At 38.1% G+C, this 13,784-nt stretch overlaps 1 protein-coding gene across 3 annotated transcripts in view; it reads left to right on the top strand.

The window, feature by feature from the left end:
• Positions 1–13,784, top strand: part of slc15a2 (solute carrier family 15 member 2) — a 51,022-nt gene that overhangs the window by 25,760 nt on the left and 11,478 nt on the right. For all 3 annotated transcript variants that reach the window (XM_022220041.2, XM_051958900.1, XM_051958899.1), the window contains 5 exons: positions 522–603; positions 5,853–5,978; positions 8,903–9,067; positions 10,069–10,115; positions 10,221–10,328. In XM_022220041.2, the coding sequence (XP_022075733.1) occupies positions 522–603; positions 5,853–5,978; positions 8,903–9,067; positions 10,069–10,115; positions 10,221–10,328 (528 nt within the window). The remainder of the gene's footprint in view (positions 1–521; positions 604–5,852; positions 5,979–8,902; positions 9,068–10,068; positions 10,116–10,220; positions 10,329–13,784) is intronic.

Raw genomic sequence — 13,784 nt, 5'->3', positions numbered from 1 at the left:
CTACTGTCACTACTACTTCCACTGTGTGACTGGATATGCAGCGTTTTCTTTTTGCATTTCTTTTCATTTATGCAGCGCATTAATGTATTTGCAGCTCGTTTGTGTATATGCACGTCATTTTCCCCTGTCAGCCACCGTAATTTACACTTTCTGTGGATAATAAACATCAACAACTCACCGTAAACGCAAAACGATACAGACGATCACTCGCGTGAAATGGCTTCTTCTTATGATTTATTTAGCGGTTAGTAAACCAGCTTCAGGTGTGTTACGGCCACCTACCGGACGCTTATGGTTACTTCCCGTTCTGACAGTGGAGGCGTCCTGACAGTGGAGGTCTGCACCGGAAGCGACCTCACAGTGGAGGTCTGCAGCCAGATGCCTCTCAGTGATAGCACTTTATCAGTTTTCTGATAAAGGCACAACTTACGGGACAGAAAACACGTGCTGAACTTACAATAATGAATAAAATGCATGAAGGTGTTGGCTGTCTGGTCATCACCTACTCTCTGTGTCTTCAGGCCTCTGAGGAAAATGGCTGCAGGGATGATTTTTGCAGCACTAGCCTTCGGAGCTGCCACACTGGTAGAGATCAACGTTGTGGTATGTTTGAAGGGCAATGATGATCCTGCTTTATGCTACAGAAAGACACCAAAAACTTTACTTTTGCACATTTAAAACAACAGAAGTTGACCCAAAGTGCAAAAATATATACACATAATTAGTTGAACTGAATGTTTACATGCACATCCTGCAAAAAACATGAGAATACCTGCATAAATATCTCACTTAAATATACCCAGAGTTCCCATATCTCCTACAAAACCTGCTTGCAGTCCTGGAAGTAGTCAATATTGACCAGAACATCCTGGAACACACTCAGCTGTACATACAGTTAAATGCTATATAAACTGTCACAAGGCCCTTGAATGTACTTTTGCTTCTATCGTATAGGTTAAGAAAACAACAAGCAGATAGAACCATACACAAAATAAGAAACTCCACAACAAAAGAAATAGAATCTTGTCAGGAGAAAATTAAGCATTGCTTTCTAAAATATTACAAAGCATTATATTCTGAACCACAGCTGAGCAACGACAGCCAAGCTGATGCCTTTCTTGCCCAGATAAACCTTCCAAAGGTCACTGATGATCAAAATGGAAAACTAATATCAAAAATAACCAAAGAAGAAATTCAGTTAGCAACCAAGAAAATGAAAGGGGGGAAGTCGCCAGGGACAGACGGCTATACCACAGAATGGTACAAAACTATGCAGGATCAATTAATGCCGACATTACTAAAATCTTTCAACTGGATTTTGGAAAACAAAAACATCCCCCCCTCATGGAGGGAAGCAGTGATTTCAGTCATACCTAAGGAGGGGAAAGATAAGCTTCTGTGCGCGAACTACCGCCCAGTAAGTCTCCTAAATAATGACTATAAATTATTCATGTCCATTTTAACTAAAAGAATAGAACAGATTCTACCAGTATTAATACACAAAGATCAAACTGGCTTTGTTAGACAAAGACAGACCCAAGACAATGTCAGGAAAACACTGCAGGTGATGAGACATGTCTCACAGCACAAATTGGAGACACTAATATTAAGTCTAAATGCAGAGAAGGCATTCGACTCGGTGAGGTGGTCTTTTCTCTACAAAGTACTTTAAAAATTTGGCTTTCATCTGAGTATAATAAACACATTTGCAGCACTATATAACAAACCAACTGCTAGAATCAAAATAAATGGTGATTTGACCAACTCATTTATTTTAGAAAGAGGTACTAGACAAGGCTGTTGTGCATCACCACTTCTCTTTGCTCTTTTTATAGAACCTATGAGTCAATTAATAAGGCAAAGAAAATGAAATAAAAGGGGTAACAATGCCATCAGGGGAACAGAAATTAGCTCTGTTTGCCGATGATTTATTGATAAGTCTAACACAGCCTACACAGACACTTCCTAAGTTGATGGAACTGTTAGAGGAATTTGGTTCTATGTCTGGCTATAAAATTAACGTAAACAAAAGTCAAGTACTGGCATTTAACTATAATCCTCCATCCTTAATTAGAACTAAATACAATTGGAAATGGGATGCTGAGTCTATTCAATATTTGGGCATCTTGTTATCTCGAGACTTTTCAAAATTATATGATATTAATTATGGCCCGTTGATTTCAAAAGTAAATTCAGATATACAAAGATGGAATGTTATTCCCTTTTTGAGTCTAAGCTCCCGCGTAGAGTCAATCAGGATGAATATTTTGCCTCGGATGTTGTACCTTTTCCAGTGTCTGCCAGTCAAAATACCACCTAAACAGTTCTTAGAATGGGATAGATTGATAGCAAGGTATCTGTGGCAGGGGGAAAAAGCCAGAATCAAACTCAAGATGCTACAATTAAGAAAAGATAAGGGTGGAATGGGCCTCCCCTGCTTAAAGGAATATTTCTATGCAGCTCAACTGAGACCTCTAGTCTGTTTATGTTCACCAACCTATAATGCAGCATGGAAGGAAATAGAAGGAACAATGATTAACGGAATCCCAACAACACCTCCACTTAGTGATAATAAATTACAAGTAGAACAGAAGATCCCAGAAGACTCAATCTCAGGCAGTTTATCAATCATTGCAATTTGAGAGATGCATCTAAAATTATGAGGTGGTGTGCCTACGATTCAGATTTCACACCAAATAAAATGGATGGCAGATTTAAAATATGGATCTCAAAAGGTTTGACTACTTAATTCTCATTTACCCACAAAGGGATCTTTAAAAGTTTTGAGTCCCTACAAAAGGATAATGGTTTGGGAAAGGATGATTTTTTTAGGTACCTTCAAGTGAGACATCATTTTAAAAAAAAATCTTAAAGGAAAGCTAGAAACAGGGGATCCAGGGTTCTTGGAGATATTTTTATCATTAAGTAAACCCAGATCAGACATCAAAATAATCTCCAAATTATATAATGGCATACTAACATCAAAACAAGAAAACACAGATTATATAAAGAAGAAATGGAAGAAAGAAATACAGATATAGATAACACAGGAAAGTTGGGAGAAAATATGCCAGATTCAATGGATTTCAACTGGTTCAAACACTTGAAGGGAATTCTGTTGGAAAAATATTACTAGATTTTTCATTACACCCTTTCAGAAATGTTATCAGGGTAATGGAGACGCCTGCTGGAGACTTTGTGGAACAACTGGAGCCAACCATTTCCATATCTTTTGGGACTGTAAGACAATAAGATGCTACTGGATAGAGATCCACAAACACATTCAAAATGTATTCAATGTAAACTTTCCTTTCAATTGTGAAAATTTGTATTTGGGGAATATTTTGTTAGAACAGCGAAGACAAAAAACTATTGACTATACAGTGGGTACGGAAAGTATTCAGACCCCTTGAAATTTTTCACTCTCTGTGTCATTGCAGCCATTTGCCAAAATCAAAAAAGTTCATTTTATTTCTCATTAATGTACATTCAGCACTCCATCTTGACAGAAAAAAACAGAAATGTAGAAATTTTGCAAATTTATTAAAAAAGAAAAACTGAAATATCACATGGTCATAACTATTCAGATCCTGTGCTCAGTATTGAATAGAAGCACCCTTTTCAGCTAGTACAGCCATGAGTCTTTTTGGGAATGACGCAACAAGTTTTTCACACCTGGATTTGGGGATCCTCTGCCATTCTTCCTTTTCAGATCCTCTCCAGTTCTGTCAGGTTGGATGGTGACCGTTTGTGGACAGCCATTTTGAGGTCTCTCAAAGAGATGCTCAATTGGGTTTAGGTCAGGGCTCTGGCTGGGCCGGTCAAGAACAGTCACAGAGTTGTTCTGAAGCCACTCCTTTGTTATTTTAGCTGTGTGCTTAGGGTCATTGTCTTGTAGAAAGGTGAACCTTGGGCCCAGTCTGAGGTCCTGAGCACTCTGGAAGGGGTTTTCCTCCAGGATATCGCTGTACTTTACCTCATCCTTCCTTCAATTGCAACCAGTCGTCCTGTCCCTGCAGCTGAAAAACACCCCCACAACATGATGCTCCCACCACCATGTTTCACTGTAGGGATTGTATTGGGCAGGTGATGAGCAGTGCCTGGTTTTCTCCACACATACCGCTTAGAATTAACACCAAAAAGTTCAATCTTGGTCTCATCAGAGCAGAGAATCTTATTTCTCATAGTCTGGGAGTCCTTCATGTGTTTTTTGGCAAACTTTATGCAGGCTTTCATGTGTCTTGCACTGAGGAGAGGCTTCCATCGGGCCACTCTGCCTTAAAGGCCCGACTGGTGGAGGGCTGCAGTGACTTTGTGGAACTTTCTCCTATCTCCCGACTGCATCTCTGGAGCTCAGCCACAGTGATCTTTGGGTTCTTCTTTACCTCTCTCACCAAGGCTCTTCTCCCACCATTGCTCAGTTTGGCTGGACGGCCAGGTCTAGAAAGAGTTGTGGTCGTCCCAAACTTCTTCCATTTGAGGATTATGGAGGCCACCGTGCTCTTAGGAACCTTGAGTGCTGCAGAAATTCTTTTGTAACCTTGGCCAGATCTGTGCCTTGACACAATTCTGTCTCCGAGCTCCTTGGGCAGTTCCTTCGACCTCATGATTCTCATTTGCTCTGACATGCACTGTAAGCGATAAGGTCTTATATAGACAGGTGTGTGCCTTTCCTAATCAAGTCCAATCATTTAAATTAAATACAGCTGGACTCCAAAAAAGAAGCAGAACCATCTGGAGGAGGATCAGAAGAAATGGACAGCATGTGAGTTAAATATGAATGTCACTGCAAAGGGTCTGAATACTTCTGACCATGTGATATTTCAGTTTTTCTTTTTTAATAAATTTGCAAAAATTTCTACATTTTTGTTTTTTCTGTCAAGATGGGGTGCTGAGTGTACATTAATGAGAAATAAAATGAACTTTTTTGATTTTGGCAAATGGCTGCAATGACACAGAGAGTGAAAAATTTCAAGGAGTCTGAATACTTTCCGTACCCACTGTACTTTTGGCAGCCAGTAAGAAATCTGTTACGAGAAAATGGTTGAGAGTAGAACCACCCACCATGGATGACTGGATTGATGTTGTGTATGAAATATATGTCATGGAAAAAATATCTTTCTCTCTTAAGGCTGAAAAAGAAAAGTTTTATAGAATCTGGTTCAAATGGACTGGGTACGTAAAACCAATCAGATCTGAATTTACTTGAATAAGCTTTTGTTTTGTACAAACCTGTCCACTTTCCTTTTATGTATATTTGGATATTTCGAAATGGTGCGCTCCCTAGTTTTGTTTTGTTTTGTTTTCTAATTGATTTTCAACAAAATAAGTGTTAGTCCAAGGAAAAACAAAAAACCAGAAAGGCTATATGTAAAATTCCTGTGAACGGTATGTTTTCAATTATTTTTCTTCTATCTGTTCTTGAACATCTAAGTCTGTAAGATATATTTGATGGAAACTTGCCTTTCTAAATAAAAAGATTAAAAAAAAGAATGTACTTTTGCATATGATGTCCTCATAATGTAGCATAATGTAGCAGCTGGCAGATTTCTGTATGCAATTTTGAAATCATGCGGTTCGCTTGCAGTTTTGTTTACAAGCTTGTGTGCCAGAATGGGAATTAATAGTGTAATCATTTTGGCAATTCTTGAGTCCAAACAATATTATTCTGTTATCTCTTGACATCAGATGCAGTGTCTAAAAATATATACAGCATATTCTTATGAGCAACTTTGCCCATCGTTTTTTCTGCTAAGACTAATGTGCATTTCCTAGCATTATCCTAAAAAAAAGTAGCATATGCAGTGGATATTATTCACTATGGTGCATTAACATCCTTTTCTGTCTACTAGAAAACGGTGGTGGATCCTGCACCTGCAAAGAATAGTCTACTGCAGGTTGTGAACCTGGCAGGAGGTGATGCCAGTGTGAAGGTCCTCGGCACCAACCTGTTTCCAGAACCGATACCACACTTCCAGGTAATCAGACATAACTTATTCTATTCACTGTCAGTGAGGCAGCACAAAATCGCCAATGACCACTTTAACTCATATTCATATGTGGGTCATTCTGCTATCCATCTTTAATTTGACTGATTTGTTTTTACAATGTTGAATATTGATTGAGGTGACCGTGTGTAAAGTCTGGGCTCATATCAGTTTTTGAGTGAAAAATTCTTAAAGGAGGGGAACTCATATTGATTTTTGCATTGTTTTCTTCCCACCACTCTGTGCAGCAATGTTTGAAGTGCCATAACTTGGAAATAATGTAGCCAGAGTCCTGAGATTTTACAAGTTCATTGACATGTACATCTGGTCTTCAGTGGTACAACCCTGAATACATCATGTATTATTGCTACCAGCTTTCCCAACACGATGTTTCTATGTGACTAACTTGTTGCTAAAAAGGTTAAAATGAATTAGAACAGATCAGATAAAGCAATCAAAACAAGTAAAATATATGTCTGACATATACACATGATTGCTTATAGTCACATTTTTCAGAAAATTGTTTGTAAAACCATGACTTTTCTTTTTGCCTCGAAATAATATTACAGAACTATTAAATTATTGGAGGGGTTTCACAGCCATATCTGTTCAATGCATGTTCAAATATTGGCTATAAATACAAAAAGAGTCATTCCATCTCATTTCAACAAATCTGAGGAAATTTTGTTGCATGACCTCCTCTGATCATCTCCAAACTTTTTTTTTAACTATCCCAACATAAGAATAGATTACTTGCAAAGTTTTAACATCATATGATTGCTATTTGCTAAGTTATAAAATATTTAAATCCCTATTTTTCCACTCGGAAATTGATATTTTAGGTAGAAAGGCTTGATTTAGGAAGATAATACTGGGAACTGACTGATGATATAGACTTACAAGTGATCTGAAGGGTTCAAACACCTTAACAATAGAGCAGGAAAAAAAATTTGGAATGAATATACCCATTTCTCTGTGGTACAGGGCAATTTAAAAATTTGGCGAAAATGGCATTTTTCAAGAATTTAGGCATTTTTTTCACAAATTTTAATAAGTAACAAGGTTCATATGTTATAAAAATCTCAAAGTACCTTAAAAGTTCTCTCTAACCTAAAAATATCCAAGAGCTAGCTAGTCTCCTTAGACCTCAAAACGATGCCTATTTATGAAACAGACTGAAAAACACCATACATATATTGGCACAGAAACCAATGTGGGACATGGAGTAGAAACATGAAACTTTGTCTGTATAACAATAAACATCCGAATAATTGATATCTGAAGTATCAACATTGTTTCTTGAATCCTTCATGGCCAATTTAACCAAGAAATGCACTATGTTTTATAGGCGTTTTTTTAGGAATTCTAACTAATATATTGCAGTTAAAATGAGTTATATTGCCTTAGGTCCCATGTAAAACATGTAATTTGTCCCCAACTTATCACACCACTATTTCTGTCCTTTGAACTGCTTGAATTTCTCTGAAATCAGGCCATCATCTGCACCAGATATGTGGTACTGTCCACCACGGCGTGTTGAAGGAGCAGTGATTGGACAGAGGATGTGGGCTGTAGGCACCCACACTACGTCATCCTTTCTAGGCCATGTGAACTTCTTGCTGGGACCTTTTGGGTGCATGAATTTCACTTGCAAATCTTCAAATTCAGCTGATAAGTCAAATACGATACCGAGGCTGTCCTGAGAATGCAGTCTGGGAGTGATGCCATTTCTTCTTATTCAGTTACTGTATGAAAGAAAAAACAATGTCTATATAATAATTAACTTCAGATATGCCCTTTGTAACTTATACTACGATGCTGATGCTTCAGATTCATCTTTCATCTTTAGTTGGTCATGTAAATGGTTCCTAAAAACAAAAACGAGGATCAAAATATATAGTAAATTGATTCAGCAGTTGCTCATCTTTGGCACAAGAAACAAATATGAAAGTAAGTTCACACATACTTCACACATACTAGTTCCTCCAAAAAAAATTTGAACCGCGTACCATGTATCCCACATGCACTTTTTAATGCCTAAAGTTAGGCTATTTTGGGTCTACACCTGAGTTCAACAGCCTATAAATCAATAAATAAGCTTTATTTTAATGTTTTAAAACTTTTACCTTATGCAACTTTCATTAGTAAAGAAGAAAATTCATTCTTTCAATGTCTTTTCACAAGAATAAGTCCTAAAATAGAGGCATGAAAAACCCAAAATAAAGTCGCCCATGAAATAATAAGGATATTTTGGGAAATTCCACAGTCCAGTATTTTTTTATTTTCATTCATTTCTATACTTTTCTCACCAGAAGGGTAAAAGTTTTGGAAGGGGAAAAAATTCTGACCATGTAAAAGGAGTATAAATTGCTTTTTTTAGTAGTTTAAAACCCTAAAATCATAGGCGAGGATTAAGTTTGGACTGACTATGGGTATTAGATTAGATCATTACTGCTTATACTGTATGTTTATAACCATAATACTTTGCATTTGTTCATAAAATTACCCAAATAAAGCCCAAAAAAAATTTTGGGAGGATCTGAGAAAGTGGTGCAACAAGCATTTGTTGAATTGACATGGAATGACTCAAAAGCAGTTGTTTCTGACTCACATCATACTCTATATTTCCAAAGCTTGTATATGTGCCAGTCACAATTTGACCAAATTTGCACCATCATATAACTGGCTTGTATTATTATATCAAAGCAGACTTCTACCATTAAAGATCATCTGTGCATGTCATTGAGCCTGCAAAATTTCAGTACTCCAGTTACATAATTTCTCAAGTTATGGCACTTCAAACATTGATCCACAGATTGCCGGGAAGGACATGACAAATAAATGGACATGATTCCACCTTCTTTAAGAATTTCTAACTCAGAAACTAATGTTACCGTCTGGTTTCTCTGTATCAGGATTCTCCGACATACGAGACATTGCCACTGGAAGGCCCCGCCAAGTACGCTTACATTACAGTTACTTCCCTGGGAGCAGACACAGAGTGCAACCAGAGGTTTGAAGAGGAGGAGGCCTACAGTCTCATCTTATTCCCAGGACCTGCTGGAACTCAGTGCAAACTTGTGAGTGCTGCAGAACATTGCTGTTTAGTTTTTTCAGTTGCATTAAATATTTCAAAAAAATTGTGAAAGAACATCCTTATGCATTCAGATCTAACTTATTAAGATTAATAAGAATTTGCTTGAAATCTCTTTATTTATATGTTTTTATCTTAATTGAGGAGTTTAAACTACTGTTTTTTTATTGTTTTTATGGTATGTATACATTTTAAAACAGTGTATAAATTTAGACACATGTGGACTACTGAAATGAAACAGTATTTACAATATAAGAGAATATTGTTTTATTCTAGAAGATGTCTTAAATTATGTGTAACCCAGGCTTTTGTATATAAATGTTGTATTTTTCTAGGTAATTTAGCGTGTGATTTCTCTACTAGCACACAAGAAAGAATATTTAGTTTGTTCTTATGTGACAAAAAAAACTTTAAATGCTCTAACAATTAAAGATTTGAGCAGAGGAGACAATAAAAAATAAATAAATAATAGAAAAAAAACTGACAGTTACACATCTCATGTATGGGGACCCTGCCTTATTCCTACTGGCTACAGGTCTTGAATCCCCAGATGATAGATCCGCAGCTGGACCTCTTTCTATATTTTTTGTATTTGGTTTTGATCAGATTTGATTAACAATACAAGTAAACTACTCCAGAAGGGTTGTCACATTTTGATTTTAATGGTGCAGAACCCTAAAAGGCCAACCCACTTGAAATCAGTTTGTAAAGAACAGACAAAAAAACAAATGTTGAATTTTTGTGTCAGATTATGTTGTGGTAATCCGGAGCAAATCACTCTCAGCAAAAAGCTGAATGAGTAAATAGTTTTTCAAGGCCTTCGACAAAATATCATGCACTCATTGGAATTGCTCGTCTTTGGAGAAACTTTTACAAGCCTAAGTATTTCCAATAATTTGAAAGGATACAACATAGGAGTTTGAAGACAACAGAAATTAATGTTAACAACAGAAACTTCTTTGACATGGCTGTTTTTTAATCACTCAGGTGGAAGACTACATAATGAAAAACGAAGACGGGAATCCTTTAGTGAGGTAAAATGTGTTATAACTAGCTTAAAACATTTTAGGCTAATTCATCCTCTACTGCATTAAATGTGTTAGATTTGCTCATGAGATTGCTTGGTTTCAATTGTACAGGTTCCTCAACACACTGCCGGAGGACTTAAACATAACAGTTGGAACTGAACTTTTCAACGTGTCCTCTGAGTACAGCGTGTCTCTGAACCAGACTGTCAGTCGGGGAGCGTGAGTAGACTGGGGATGGGGTGTTTGGGTCTGAATGAAAAATGCAAAATACTGAAAAAACACTAAACCTGATATTGTGAAGATCCCACTTGGATCACTGAAAAAAAAATCCACCAAAAAAAAAATCTCTGACCAGTTGGGTTATGGACATGAGTGGTCTGTTGGGGTCCTGTGTCTCTGGCACTGGAATGTTGGCGGCAGACCCTTGGAAATCCATGGATTGGGTTCATACTGAGACTTATCTAATGGATGCTTGGTGGAATTTGATTCTGGGGAGTTTGATGGTCAGGTTGTGCTCTTTATCATGTTCCTCACGGGACGGCAGTCCCTAAACATTGTCCTGGTTGGTTAGGCTGCTGATGTTGGGGAGTCTTGGTTTGCAACAGCTAATGAGGACGAGCCACAAACTGCAGCTTGTTGAATGGCCACTCGAGGCTTCCTCTAAAAGCGAGTCAATCCCCGTAGATTGACTCTGAAATACCTAATTTTACTGCAGAAATAAACATGTTTACAGCCTGGTACAAAAACTGTTTTGGTCTCTATAGCTAATTTCTCCATTTATCAGAAGTGTAAAGGGGGTGAATTTTTGTACAAATCATCTATTCAGACTGTAATCAGGGTTAAAATGATGCATAATTGAGGGTGTGGCTGCTTTAAGTGACGAGTGGGTGCCGTCACAGGACAGTCCATGGCTCCGTTCTACTAACGCTTTGCTGATTTTTGGATTAAACAAAGACAAAGGAGTTGGGTAGTCAATCAAAAAGCAAAAAATACAAATAAGGTAAATGCCAAAGAGCAGTGCCAACACACTGAACTTATGGAACTATGGGTGACATCATGGGTGGTTTGTCCATCTTTATATCCAATCTACAAGTCAAAACAACATCCACATGAAAGACAAGACCCAAGGTTTCTCAGTAGAACGCTGCATTGCGATACTTGACATATCAGTGACTTGAATGTCATGGCTAATTGGTGTGAGTCTACAATTACAGCTCCAGACCAATGTGTGACAAATGTTTGCTATATTTTAGGTTTGAATGAATGGATGTATTACTTTAAGTTAACATATCTTTCTAAATGAAATCCTTTTTTTAAAAACAATGTCTTTATTGGGCTTTATATTATGAAAAACTTAACAATATACTCAACATAAAACAAACAAAAAGCAACATAGTCCCCCCAAATAAACAAAAGTGAAAGAATGAAAAATAAATAAATAAATAAAAATAAATACAAATACACAGCATACAGCTCACCAATTCAGCACCACTGTCAAAATTAATTGGCCTCGTAACATCTGAGAAACTCAGTTAAAGGTGACCATATTTTGCCAAAGTCCTCTCCTCTTCCTCTGACAATATAAGTAAGTCGTTCTAGTACAACACAAGATGCCATCTCCCTCACCCACATACGGTGCCTTGTGAAAGTATTCGGCCCCCTTGAACTTTTCAACCTTTCGCCACATTTCAGGCTTCAAACATAAAGATATAAAATTTTAATTTTTTGTCAAGAATCAACAACAAGTGGGACACAATCGTGAAGTGGAATGAAATTTATTGGATATTTTATACTTTTTTAACAAATAAAAACCTGAGAAGTGGGGGCGTGCAATATTACTCGCCCCCCTTGCATTAATACTTTGTAGCCACCTTTTGCTGCAATTACAGCTGCAAGTCGCTTGGGGTATGTCTCTATCAGTTTTGCACATCGAGAGACTGAAATTCTTGCCCATTCTTCCTTGCAAAACAGCTCGAGCTCAGTGAGGTTGGATGGAGAGCGTTTGTGAACAGCAGTCTTCAGCTCTGCCCACAGAAGCTCGATTGGATTCAGGTCTGGACTTTGACTTGGCCATTCTAACACCTGGATACGTTTATTTGTGAACCATTCCATTGTAGATTTGGCTTTATGTTTTGGATCATTGTCCTGTTGGAAGATAAATCTCCGTCCCAGTCCCAGGTCTTTTGCAGACTCCAACAGGTTTTCTTCCAGAATGGTCCTGTATTTGGCTCCATTCATCTTCCCATCAATTTTAACCACCTTCCCTGTCCCTGCTGAAGAAAAGCAGGCCCAAACCATGAGGCTGCCACCACCATGTTTGACAGTGGGGATGGTGTGTTCAGGGTGATGAGCTGTGTTGCTTTTACGCCAAACATATCGTTTTGCATTGTGGCCAAAAAGTTCGATTTTGGTTTCATCTGACCAGAGCACCTTCTTCCACATGTTTGGCGTGTCTCCCAGGTGGCTTGTGGCAAACTTCAAACGAGACTTTTTATGGATATCTTTGAGAAATGGCTTTCTTCTTGCCACTCTTCCATAAAGGCCAGATTTGTGCAGTGTTCGACTGATTGTTGTCCTATGGACAGACTCTCCCACCTCAGCTGTAGATCTCTGCAGTTCATCCAGAGTGATCATGGGCCTCTTGGCTGCATCTCTGATCAGTCTTCTCCTTGTTCAAGGTGAAAGTTTAGAGGGACGGCCGGGTCTTGGTAGATTTGCAGTGGTCTGATACTCCTTCCATTTCAATATGATTGCTTGCACAGTGCTCCTTGAGATGTTTAAAGCTTGGGAAATCTTTTTGTATCCAAATCCGGCTTTAAACTAAAAAAGTTCAAGGGGGGCCGAATACTTTCACAAGGCAATGTATGTATTGAGGGTACGTCCATTTTTTTTCCAGTATAAAGATATCAGCCTCCTGGCCTGCAGGAGTCCAAAATCGATGAGTGTTGACTGACTTGAAGTGAAAATACAGTTCTCTGGAAATATACCCAACACACATGTCATTGCGTGAAGAGGCACCCTCACACCAACAATCTTAGACAAAGTTTGTATGACTGATTTCCAGAACTTCTGTAATTTTGAGCAGTCCCAAACACAATGAAACAGAGTACCCTTTCCTTCTAAGCGTTTGCTACAGGTATCTGGGATATTGGGCGACCAACGATTCAGTTTGGTCGGAGTTATGCAAGTTCTCATCAACCACTTATATTGGAGGAGTTTCATCCTTGTATTAATTGATTGAGTTTGGGCTTTTAAACACTGAAGCGCAACGGGTTAACAAATCTGTGGAACCAGACTATATTCCGCATTACTGTCACCTTCCATGAAAATTTCATCCAAATCCCTTAGTCTGTTATTGAGTAATGTTGCTAACAGGTAGACAGACGGACAGACAAACCAATGCCAATTGCCACTTAAGTCCGCCAAGGCTCTGCCTCCTTGGCGGAATAAGAAATGACAGACAAAGTCATGGAATGACAGAACAAACATGCACTTTCCCAATCTACTTCATGTATATCCTCTTGAAGATCAGATCTCCATGCGTCCAGCCTGTCAGTGGTGGTTTCCTTATCATGTGCCAATAGAGCTGCATAAAATAAAGAAATTTGACCTTTCTCCTCTAAGTTTTGCAGTGTAAGATTCTCCAGATGTGATAGCGGAGGTTCAGATTTAATG

Source organism: Acanthochromis polyacanthus, chromosome 14, assembly GCF_021347895.1.
Source record: "Acanthochromis polyacanthus isolate Apoly-LR-REF ecotype Palm Island chromosome 14, KAUST_Apoly_ChrSc, whole genome shotgun sequence".
NCBI lineage: Eukaryota > Metazoa > Chordata > Actinopteri > Pomacentridae > Acanthochromis > Acanthochromis polyacanthus.
Note: the sequence above shows the minus strand (reverse complement) of the source record. Positions and strands in the feature narration are given on the sequence as shown.